The sequence below is a fragment of the Lytechinus pictus genome, chromosome 15 (genome assembly GCF_037042905.1).
Source record: "Lytechinus pictus isolate F3 Inbred chromosome 15, Lp3.0, whole genome shotgun sequence".
In the NCBI taxonomy this organism is placed as follows: Eukaryota; Metazoa; Echinodermata; class Echinoidea; order Temnopleuroida; family Toxopneustidae; genus Lytechinus; species Lytechinus pictus.
In genome coordinates this window covers 7863158-7875358 of record NC_087259.1, presented here as the reverse complement: position 1 = coordinate 7875358, position 12201 = coordinate 7863158, and the positions used below count along the sequence as shown (strand labels likewise).

Below are 12201 nucleotides of genomic sequence, written 5' to 3'. Positions count from 1 at the left end.
TCAACTTAGAAAAAAGAAAGGAAAACAAAGGAAAGAAAGAATGACCCCCCAAAAAACAGAAGAGGAAAATCATAGGTGTTCAATTGTCTATTTTTCTAATGCAAAAACTAAAAATTATTTGCAAAGTGTTTAATTTTACTGTAAGATCATTATATTTTGTCTATTCTTTTTACATAATTGATTTTTATTCAAATGGGTACTCCTGGCTAAAAATAACATGATTTGAACATATAAAAAAATAAGATAAACAAAACACTGAAAATGTAATCAAAATCGGACAAGAAATAACAAAGTTTTTAAAGATTTGCATTATTCCGATGAAAAAGATATAGGCACGTCTTCATGAATTTTCAATGAATAAACTGATGATATCATATCCCCACTTGTTCTTTTATATTTTATTATATGAAATTAAAGTTTATTCAATTTTTTTTCCTTCAAGAACCAAAAATATTGGAATAACTGATTAAGTGCATTAATATTCATTGCTACAACTTATTCCATTACAAGGGAGACATCATTCACACATGTATGAAAACCTGAAACAATTATGATTTCATATATTTTGTAATAACATAAGAAAAAGGAAAGTGGGTATGTGACATCATCAGTCCTTCTAATGAATATTCATGACGATGTGCATATAACTGTTTTCACAATATATTACTAAACTTTGGAATTTAATATCTTTGCTTTTTGTTATCAGATTTTGATGAAATTTTCAGCATTTTGCTCTATGATTTTTACTTCATTTATTTAGATAATAATATTATCAGCCCGGAGCACCCATTTAAGTATTTTTTTCTATTGTATGTTGAAAAATTGATGTAGAAATTAAATAGGCTAATTAATTCAAAGTTAGATTCAAATTAAAATTTTCTAGATTAAAAGAAAATTGTTGTTAATTTTCTATAATGCGGAAAATTTTTTTTTTTTCTGCAACGAACCGAAAAAATGGTTCGGTTTTTTATTAAAATGTCTGATGTTTCATCATTCCTTCCCGATATGAATTTCTGATGAATGACCGTTTTTATCTCTTACCAATCACAAAATCAATGTTGTCAATATTCCATAATGCGGAAAAATATATTTTTTTTCTGCAACGAACCGAAAAATGGTACGTTTTTTTTTCAAATGTCTAATGTTTCATTATTCCTTCCCGAAATATATTTCTGATGAATGACTTTTTTTTCTGCAACGAACCGAAAAAAAGGTTCGCTTTTTTTTCTTCAAATGTCTGATGCATTATTCCTTCCCGATATAAATTTCTGACGAATGACCGTTTTTCTCTTTACAATCACAAAATCAAAATCAATTTTGGACCAATACTCCGTTTCAAAATCAGAAAAACGAATTATCCGATGGTACATTGATTATAATACGTCTCTCGTTCTCATTTCCCCCTCTTTCCCTCGCTTTATATCTCTCTCTCCCTCTCTCTCTACATCTCTCTATATACATTTTGAAAATTTAATGTTGGAACATTATACTTGCAAGTTCATGAGTGGGCAAACATAGTGAAAACGATAATCAATCTTTCGTTGCTCAGCATTATCGATCTTTTTTATTAATCACATTTAGAAGAAAAAAAAAGAAGATCAAAGGTCTCACTAATGGAAATTTGATTTGACGCCATTATGCGATGCGATCAATAAATGACATGAGAAGCAGTCTGAGAATATCAAAGCCTGATTAAACAGGCTAGAGCTTTAATAAAGGTTTAACAGTGCATGTCAGAGAGGAATATCATTACAAATGTATATACCGCAATATCGCTTTTCATTTTACTTTTTTTTGCAAAAATCTACACTCTTAAAAAGGTTGGGCAAAAAAGGCCCAATTTTTAACAATCACTGGGCAACATACTGTCCACACAGATATTGATTAAAATCTGTCCAAATTGGGTAATAAAAACAAATAATTGGGTAATACATTTGCTCAATTGGATAATAATTGCCCAGAATATACATTTATATTTTTTACCAACATTACCCAACACAGTGGACAGTGTGTTGCCCAAACTTGTGTGTAAAGTGTGTAAAGTTTTGCCGTTTTAGGGGAATCTAAAGTTTATTCCATCATTTTTTAAAGGCCCTTGGAAACTTTATTCTTCACATTATCAGTCAGCCCCATGTGAAGATGTTCTGAAATGTCTTCTAATTTTTGAGAAGTGGTTTGATATAATTAATTATAAAGAAGGGTTAAAGCCAAGCATACGAAATCTATTCTTTTATATTTTAGTGGAAGATTTTACCATTAATTTCACAATAATTTCACACGTGCGACATTTAATCTGTTAGATGCTAATCATCATACAATAATATTAATTCCCTTCATTATTCAAATTTTTTTGGAAAGTAAAAACGCTTGAGATTCGTTCATATCAAATCGAAAGATAGGAAAAAATAATTTGAACTTCAGTCAATTTCAAATGAAAAAAAATATTTTGAATTGAAAAAAAAAGATTTGTTTTGATGCGGAGAGGGAGGGGATGGAGACACGTTCTCATCAATCGAATTATTGAGGTATTATAAATAGAGTTACACAGACAAGACCTATCATTTTTATATTATGCATTCTTTCTTCCCTTTTCCTCCTCTTTACCCTACCCCGTTGTCGTACTGAAATTTGATAGGGGATCGTCGCCCCTATACCTACCGGCACAGTCACTGTCTAGATGGGATATATCATATAGTTTTTATGTGATCATTGATTTTCTTTTGTACTCCTATGTCTGTTTTCCTTATTGATAAAATTTGAACTGAATTCATATAAGTTAATAGAAATCATACTCATTTTGTCTATTCAAGATAAAGATTCAACAGTTTACATGTACAGTTTAACAGTGTTTAAAGTTTGAGATCCTTGTATACCTTGTATACATGAAGAAACCTACACACGGTCTGTAATTCTACTTATTCTTTTTAATAGAACACGGGGAATGTTGTTGTCCACGAAAATGTCTTCCAAATCAAGCTAAATTCAAAATTATTAAAGGGTTAAGGTTCAGTTACTGCCAACTCTCTATGCAATGCTAACTTTGCACATGGTAAAGTAACCGGAATATTGAGTCAGAACTCTTAACTTTAATCTGGACTTAATTAAATCAGGAATTAATATTGCATATGGACGCATCCCATTGCAGTGCTTGAACCAGCGCTAATTAAATCAATGACAAAGATCACGCACGGTTCCAATAATACTAGCCCCGATATACCATACACAATTTATAATCAAATTGCACAGGGTATAGTCACGTTTAAATTCAAGATGTATTAAATCCTGTTCATTATCATTCCAGTGCGGAAGGCTACTGTTTATTATAAATCTGTATTGCCAAATGGTTTGAATATTTATAGTTCGTTACAAACCTGAACGAAATTATTGATTTTACTCAGAGATACGTAAATTACTATACCAGTAAAAATACAACTAAGAATAACATAAAATAACATAATTAAGTGCGTTGAGTAAATTATTTATTAAGAATTTATGGAGGGAACAATTACAGAAGGATTTATGGATACAAGGATAACGGCTTCTCCCTCCTTCTCACTCACTCCCCCTCTCTCTCTCACTCACTATGTCTCTCTCCCCCACTCTCTTTCTAACACAGTCACGACACTCGCCCTCCAGGCAGTTCCTACTCTCTCTCTCCCACTCTCCTCCCCTCTCCTATCTTTCCCTCTTGCATGGCAGGACGCAGCGGTTCCATGACATTTGCTCCGGCGACAATTCCTCCGCTGCAAATTCCGCACATTATAGGAATGACCAACATCAAACCTGGATTTAACACTATACCATATCCTAAACTTAACCCTAAACCTCACATAAGACTCTATTGCAACCCTAACCCTTAGACAAATCTATCTATCTTAGACAAATAAAACCCGGAGCAATTGTCGCAGGAGCAAATGTCGTGTCACCTACGCGTTTGGGGGTAGGCGGGAAGAGAGGGAAGTTGCCCCACCAGAAATTTGTAGAATTAATTTTTCATGAAAAGATTCACACAATCCACTAAAATTCGATTAAATGATTTAAAAATATCATTTTCTCCTATCTCTGTCGCTTTCGAATATCTTCACAAATTGTTTCGCGCCTCCCCCCTCCCTGAAAAAAATTTCTGCGTACGGCCTTTTGCATGTCCGTTTCTCCATTCATCGCTGAAATTGTAAGCTTTGACCTTGCCATTCATCTTTTTACCAGATAGTAATAACTCTCTGAATTCCTGACCCATTTCAAAAGATCTTTGTCTCGATTTCCATCTCCTGTTTTAGAGGCAAAATAAATATTGATCTTTTTAAAGAATGATCTTTATAAAGCGTTCCTTCTCTATCTGTCTATTGTTGTTCCTTTTTTTGCAGAAACCCATTTTAGTTGAAGAAGGCAATCGGTATATGCTTTCTACTTATATGTCAATTTTGAAAGGCACTCACAATAAATATAGAACGTCCTATGACACTTGTATATGACTTTGATATTTTGTCAATATTTGTATAACTTGCCACGTGCACCGTCAGTAGGAAAAATGCTCATATTTTCTAGTTCATATCTTTTAAAACAGTTTTATGATTGATCTCTTTTTTGAAGTAATGTTGGGAATTGATTACATAGACACAATAGCCACAGGAATATATGTCGAAATGATAATTGTTTACCTATACACAGAGCCTGTAAATGAACCTCTAGATTAATGATAAGTGTAAAAATACGGACAAAATGTGATAACACGGCTTCTGCGAACTTCCAAAGAAGGAACAACAAAATAATGGTATAAGATATCAAAAGCAAATGCAAAAGCTAATACTGAGCAATTCCATATCCAACAAACACACACCCACACTTTACCTTACACATCCACCCTCACTCAATCTTAAACATCCATCCAATCAACACCCTATCATACTTCACTCATTACCAAAGACTCATCCAAACCACACCTTCCCCATAATGGTCTTACGCCTTACGCATTTTCAAACACTTACCCAACCCACGCCCACATTGTCCTTTACACACAAACCCCCCTCACTCTCAAACACTCATCAAATCCCACACCCGCAACCTTTCATACCTCACTCACTACCAAACACTCATCCAAACCACACCTTCCCCATAATCACATAGCCTTACGCATTTTCAAACACTCACCCAACCCACGCCCACATTGTCCTATACACACAAACCCCACTCACTCTCATCAAACCCCACACCCACAACCTTTCATACCTCACTCACTACCAAACACTTTGTTTGTTTGTTTTGTTTGTTTTATTTCCGTATATAAAATAACAAATACAAAGTACTTACAAATACATATAACATGAGATGATGAGGTCAATGTTAAGATACAATGATGAAAGGTAAGGAATAAAGTAATTTATACGGCTGGTAGTCCATATTCAGCTGCAATAATGCATTGCTGCTGGTCTTCCATGGAGCCAGTTTACTTACAAAAAGGCTATATGATTACCATGATATATATAGGAAGTTGACCATCAGACATAAAAGTGAAATCATTAAAAACAAAGAAAAATCATATAACCTACACCTACCCCCCGGTACAAATCAGTGATTTAATTTCATTTAGCACAGATATATTTCAAAAATTTATTTTTAAAAGAATTGAAAGTGGAGACATTACGCACGCACAAAGGGATTTTGTTGAATTCAGAGGCAGCTCGGTAAGAGAAAGATCTTTTACAAAACACTCATACAAAACAGACTCTCCCACAATCACAATCACATACCATTACACACTTTCAAACACTCGTCCCACCCACACCCACGTCCTCCCATACTCGCATACCCTCACCCTCTTTCACACACTCATCTAACCCATATAGCCATAAACCCTCAATCATTCAAACAACCCACACTCTCCCATAACCACACACACTCACTATGAAACACTTGTTCAGCCCACATCCTCCAATGCACACACACCCTCACTCATCTAACCCACACCCACACACGTTCTCACTTCTCATCCTCAAACATTCATCGAACCCACACCCACAACCCCGATTTAGTTATCTCTCTCTTACCTTTCTCTTACAGACTTTCACACGCACCAAATATTCCGACTACTACAAACCCCACACAACACAATCACGCACCTTAACCATTTAACACACAACATCATCTTCTATAGGCATGATAGGTCTACATTTGGAGTACATGTACTTCAGAATACGTTAATCATTGTTATCAAAATCAATCACCAAGAGATAGATAGGGGCACTGCTCCGGTGAACGCGGCGCTGTCCGGTATAAAAACATACAAAAATGAATGAAAAAACACTGTACAAACATATATGTTACATAATATGCATAATCACCTTACTTATAAAAATTGTAATTTCTTCTGCTGGTAATCGATATATCTTTTTTCTTCAAAAATGAGAGTGATTAACTGGAAGAATGTAAGAGAGCGCGAGCAAAGAGGGAAAGTGACATTTGCAAGTGTGGTAATTTTTTTTTTGCTGTTATTGTGTACCCCAGATGATAGCACACTGCACATGGTCGCCGCGTCGCCAGCAGCAGCTGACACAGCCTGAATAATCAAGTAACTCTCAATTCCCTGGGACAATCATCTTTAGGATAGCGTCTTCACCTTTTGGGAGAGTATTTCTTTAAGGTTTAAGGTTATACAGACTAGGTACGATCTCCATGATCTCTAAACGAATTTAGAATATCAATTCACCATGCGACTTCGAGGAAGTAATCCCAAACACTTCGACATCATCATCATCCTCATCATCATCCTCACCCTCATCGCCATGGTTATACTCTCACCAACCACTGCGACCACGCTCGAACGTTGGTCCAACTGTTCCGAGACCAAAGACCTCTGGCAAGACTCGGCTCGCTGGTCATCGTCGTCGACGACATCTAGCTCCTCGGGCAAGATACCGCTCTACATTGCCGGCTTCCTGCCCTTCAGCAGCGAATACTTTGACCAGTTGGTGTGCACCGTGTTGATGGCCGTGGAACACGTCAATGATGACCCGAATCTCCTGGCGGACTATGAGCTTCGTTTCATCTGGAATTGGACTCAGGTATTTGAAATTATTTTATTCCATGCGTTACAGTTTAATGATGATAGGTGTAGATATCATGTCGATTTTTTTTCCCACGTACGGAGATAACGGCTGTAAACAAGACCGGGTGGGGGGGGGGGGTGGTTCATATCCTGGCATCGTTGTGGAAGCGGGGTATAATTTCTACAAAAAATATAGCCATACCCTACATTTCAATTTTAGTGTACGATGAGTTACTGAGTTGTTTAATCATGTAGTTTTACAGGCGTATCCCGATACAAGCACCTGCTTTCTTGTTTTTTTTGTACACCTTCTTCCATGTACATAATTTACATACTGTATTTTTTCATTCTGTGTGTTTGTATATGATCATGATATTATTGATTTGTATATTCTACATGAAAAATTGATAAAATGTCAATCGAAAGAAAATAAATGTTTAATTGATTTGAATTGAATGACATTATCCAAACCAATGCCGTTAATGAAGCACTGAGGCAAGTGAACACAGCAATATTTCTCACACACTTTACAATTTTATCCGTTTATATGAAACTTTCAATCACAGTAATCAACACAACAATCTAATAAATATCTTAAATATGAATTTTGCACAAAGGTTTGAATGTTAAATCATCTCCCAATATAATCATAAAGATTATTAACTATCTTTCCTTTCTGCAATCTTTTCCTTTTCATTTGCTCATTGTGCTATTTCCAATCAATTTTTAGTATAAAATATTGGGGCCTGTGATGGCCTATAATAATTTCACAAGGCACCCATATTGGTTCACACCTATGGTTTCTTCATCCTTTTCATTCTCATCTCACCTTTAATAAGTGAGCAAATTACTTTTCAGTGAACAAATCTGGACTGTTTAACCATTGTTTGCTCTCTATATGTCCCTTTCCTCTTCTTCTAAAGTTAAAGTTATTGATAATTTACCCTTATCATAATTATGCATATAATTTTTAATGAATTTTTAACCTGTTCAAGGCTAGCTCGGTTCGCACACTCTCCGCATATCTCCCATAATCATTACAAACCGTGATTTGCCCGTGATTTGACAATTACACACCACTTGACAAACGTTTTTTTAACACCGTTCTGTATTTCAACTACTGCAAATTTGCTCACTGGCATGTTGATATTAACTGTAATTCATTATTTTATATCACAACAAACCAATACAATATAGCCATCGAAAAATTTATGATAGGCCAATAACTGAACGATGGTATTATTATGTACACGGTTATATACCCGTATACATAGCCCTTGGCGTTGGGTGTCCCCATAAGTTTGATTTTTCAGGTCAATATAATTGCTATCACACCCCACTGCTCGGACCGGATTTACGCCAGTTCAGCAATTAGAAAAGGTTATGAACTAAATTGGAGGATGCCGCACCAGAACCTTGGTGAAAACTGGACAAATCGGCCATATCTGCACTAACTCAATTTTCAAAGGCATTTGACTATCGAGGAGTCGTTATATTCGACAGCCATACATTATTGCACAATTTCATTAAACTTCTCTCCGTATCTCGAATGTGTACAATCATGGCAATAGGCCTATGTAATATAGGTGAAAAAAGTATAAAATAACCCACGATTTTAAAGTTTGCCATGAAACGGCTTATGTTAGTTCATTTATCTATAAAAAAAGACATTCCCCATACAATAATTTTTAACATAAAAAAGATTATATTTTCTTGCAAAATGTGTCACATAGCATCATTACGACATTATATCATTTAACCTCTTTATGTTTTCTTGGGGGTTTCCCTCTGTATCAGTTGAGAATACAATCCTTAAGTCAGTTCGAAATGGGCAATTTGTTAATTTCTCTGCACCATTCGAAGCCGATTGTATTTTTTAGCTTTTTGTTCAAGACCTACTCGAAGAAATGAAACCGTGTAATGAAATTCAGTATCTCGATCGCAAAGTATCTCAATGGCGAATAAAGAAAATCCCCGCACGACATGCATTTGAAAAAGAAACTAAATATCGGAAATTCGTAAGGGCATCTTCATATAATTCGATACACAATCTTGATTTGGTCTCGATCCAATTATAATTTTCACCGATGCGTGTTCAAGGTCGTACTAAACACGAGTATCTATTGATCTCTGTAGGCAGTAAGGAGCTACACGGTTTTTTTTCACCAAGTGATACAAAGTGCATGCTGGGAATAACCATGATTAGATAATGGTCAGTGGCGTAGCACAGGTCAACTAGTAAAAGGGGCGTTTGTGTGAGGGTAAGGGCGCCATTAAGTTTGTTCCTGTGACTTTCGAATTATAAATAAATATAGGCATATGATTAAAAAAATAGTGGCATCGGACGTTCGTATGTGTGGTGACTTCGCGGGGATTATCTGTTAGCTTTGGTTTATTTCTCATTTCCGATACAATACAAAGAAAGTATATAACCATACTTTTCAGCATGAACAATGGAATAGAATATACAATTATTGTTTCTGAAATGAACATAAATATGAGCCGGGATAGCTCAGTCGGTAGAGCGGTGGTATCGCATTCCGATGATCCGGGTCCGATTTCCACTTCGTGCGCTGTTGCCCATTGCTAAGGCAATCATCCTCATTGCCAGGTCCCTCGAACATGTCGTAGAGGACCTTAAGCCTTCGGTCATTTGGTTTCTTACTTCCTTCTTAGCAATTAAAGTAATAAATCATTACCATCAACATACAGACTCATATCAATGTTGAGCGTTGTGGTCCAGTGGATTAGTTTCCTGACTTTAAAAGGGTCGTGGGTTCAAATCCCATGCAGCCATTGCGTAATTTCCTTCAGCAAGAAATTTATCCACATTGTGCTGCACTCAACCCATGTGAGGTGAATGGGTACAGGTAGGATTAATTCCTTGAATGCACTGAGCGCTGAAAGGCTGCTCGAGCTAAAGCCGGGGTAATAATAATAATAAACAATTCGCCTCGGAATAGATTATTTCTATATAGATAAGAACAATTAGGAATTTTGCCTACGTGCATGACATGTGAATATTAAGCTATACCGTGTACATTTTGTGGAAATATATATAATATGAATTCATGTAAAAAAATCAGAACTTAAGTTAAACCACGCGTTATAGCATATCCCCTCCTCCCCCTTCTCATTACTTTACTATGAATTTTGTTATGAATTGAATTGACTCGTTATAATCCATGTGCATATTATTTCTTGCTTTATGTTTGTTTATGTATATTCATTTTATGTTGCCCTGTATACTGTTTGTCTAGAACAGATAACCTGGGCGTATTGTTTCCCTCTTTATCAATAAAAGGTTATATATATATAAAATAGAGGTCCACTTCTCACCCTTTCAACCGCCGGCGGTACAGTGTAAAATCTGCACTGTCATATCTAGAAACATTAATATTGCCTTTGGAGGTCAATGTCGTCGAAGTATATTCGCTGGACAACCGTCAATCACATATCGAATTTCTATTTGACCGTGAATTCACTTAAGAAAGCTGTGTGGCCATCCTAATTAAAACCCGAGAATTTTGTTCAAACCTGCCTCATATTATCAAACCATTCGTGCTGCTACTTCCCAACACCTTTGTGATGGTATGAATCACGGCAGTATGCAGTGGATGCGGGGATGGGAAAGGGTGGGGGTGGGTTGGTGGGTCAGTCGGCCCCACCTAGCATATTTCCAAACCAAAGCCTACTATTAATGTATTTTGAGAATACAAATACATAAAAAATGAGCATCAAATCTTGACATTTCAATGCAAATTTGTAAAAATATCCCTAGTGACCAGCAAGGTACCTGCGCTCTCTCTCTCGATCACACATAATTCTTGAAAAAAGCCCACCCCAGAAAAAAAATATATAGGCCTATACAAAGCACCCTTTACAGAGGGCGTTGAACATTATTAAATTATGCCGTCTTATTTGGTTCACTTTATTAAAAGTGACAATGCTGCAATGGGGTAAGAATGAATGGGGTTATAAGAGCCATTTACAGATTATGAAAATGATGGTAAAAGAGGATAGGGATAATACTTTTTTTAATGCACTTAGATCCAAACATTGTTTTTTTTTTATAGTACCTATATCTTTGTCGTTATTCGTTACAATTTATTATGTATCATTTTTTTATTTATTTCAAGTGCTTCATAAATACATGAAACACAATTTTTTATGTATTCTCATACTTTTATGTAAATTATACCACTTTTTTTTCATTTCTATCTCTTATCAGTGTTCAACTTCTGAATATTTTTTTATTATCCTGATTTTTATTGATTTTTATATAGTTCTGTAACCATTAATTCATACACTTTGTCTCTTAATTGTGTACTTTAATTCGTTGTTAAATACTATAGTTAATTACATTTATTTTATTTCTTTGTATAACATATTGTAAATTTTCTTGTATTGCATTGTTTCACTTTGAGCACAATTTTTTAAATATTACTTTGATTTTTATCTCATCTTAAATATATTATTGATTTACATGTATTTATGTTTTTAATGTCAGGACCATGATGTAAAACAGTTTTTTAACTGATCTTGTCATCCTGAATAAATATATTTGAATAAAATAAAATAAAATAATAATGTCAATATGATGATTCACAGGCACTTCCGGGTCCAGCCCTTCAGCTTTTCTACGACATGGTATACAATTCCCCCCAAGTGGTCATGGCGTGGGGGCCCACCTACTCCCGGGTAGGGGAAGTCCTCAATCGTGTAGCTGCTCAATATCATTTGGTACAGGTAGGTGTATGGATAGCACTTTAAAACCTTGAGCCCACAAAGGAATTGATGATCTAATCCTTCTTATCATACTGGTTAATCCATTTTTGATGTATTACTTTATATAATGTTGCTGTCACTTTATACCTAATGTATTTTAACAATATCTTATGACCTGATGATTGTATATGTATAATCATCATTGCTCGTTTTTAACTGTATATAGTTGTATTGTTTGTTATCCAGGGCCTCATGGAGGATCAACTTTTGTTGAATGAGCTACCCTGGTGATATATGAATAAATAAATAAAAATGAATAAATAAATCACAATGGCTACCCTCTCCAGCCATTTTTTTTTTCTGTAATCAGAATAGTTAATTAAAGTATATCTTTGATCAATGAAATTCAAATCGTAAATTAAAAAAGGTTT

General features: G+C 35.2%; 1 protein-coding gene across 1 annotated transcript in view; it reads left to right on the top strand.

Annotated features, from left to right (window-relative positions):
• LOC129277210 (gamma-aminobutyric acid type B receptor subunit 2-like) overlaps window positions 1–12201 on the top strand; it is a 33687-nt gene that overhangs the window by 837 nt on the left and 20649 nt on the right. The window contains exons 2-3 of the mRNA XM_064110678.1: window positions 6502–7058; window positions 11654–11791. Of these exons, the coding sequence (XP_063966748.1) occupies window positions 6705–7058; window positions 11654–11791 (492 nt within the window). The 5' untranslated portion in view covers window positions 6502–6704. The remainder of the gene's footprint in view (window positions 1–6501; window positions 7059–11653; window positions 11792–12201) is intronic.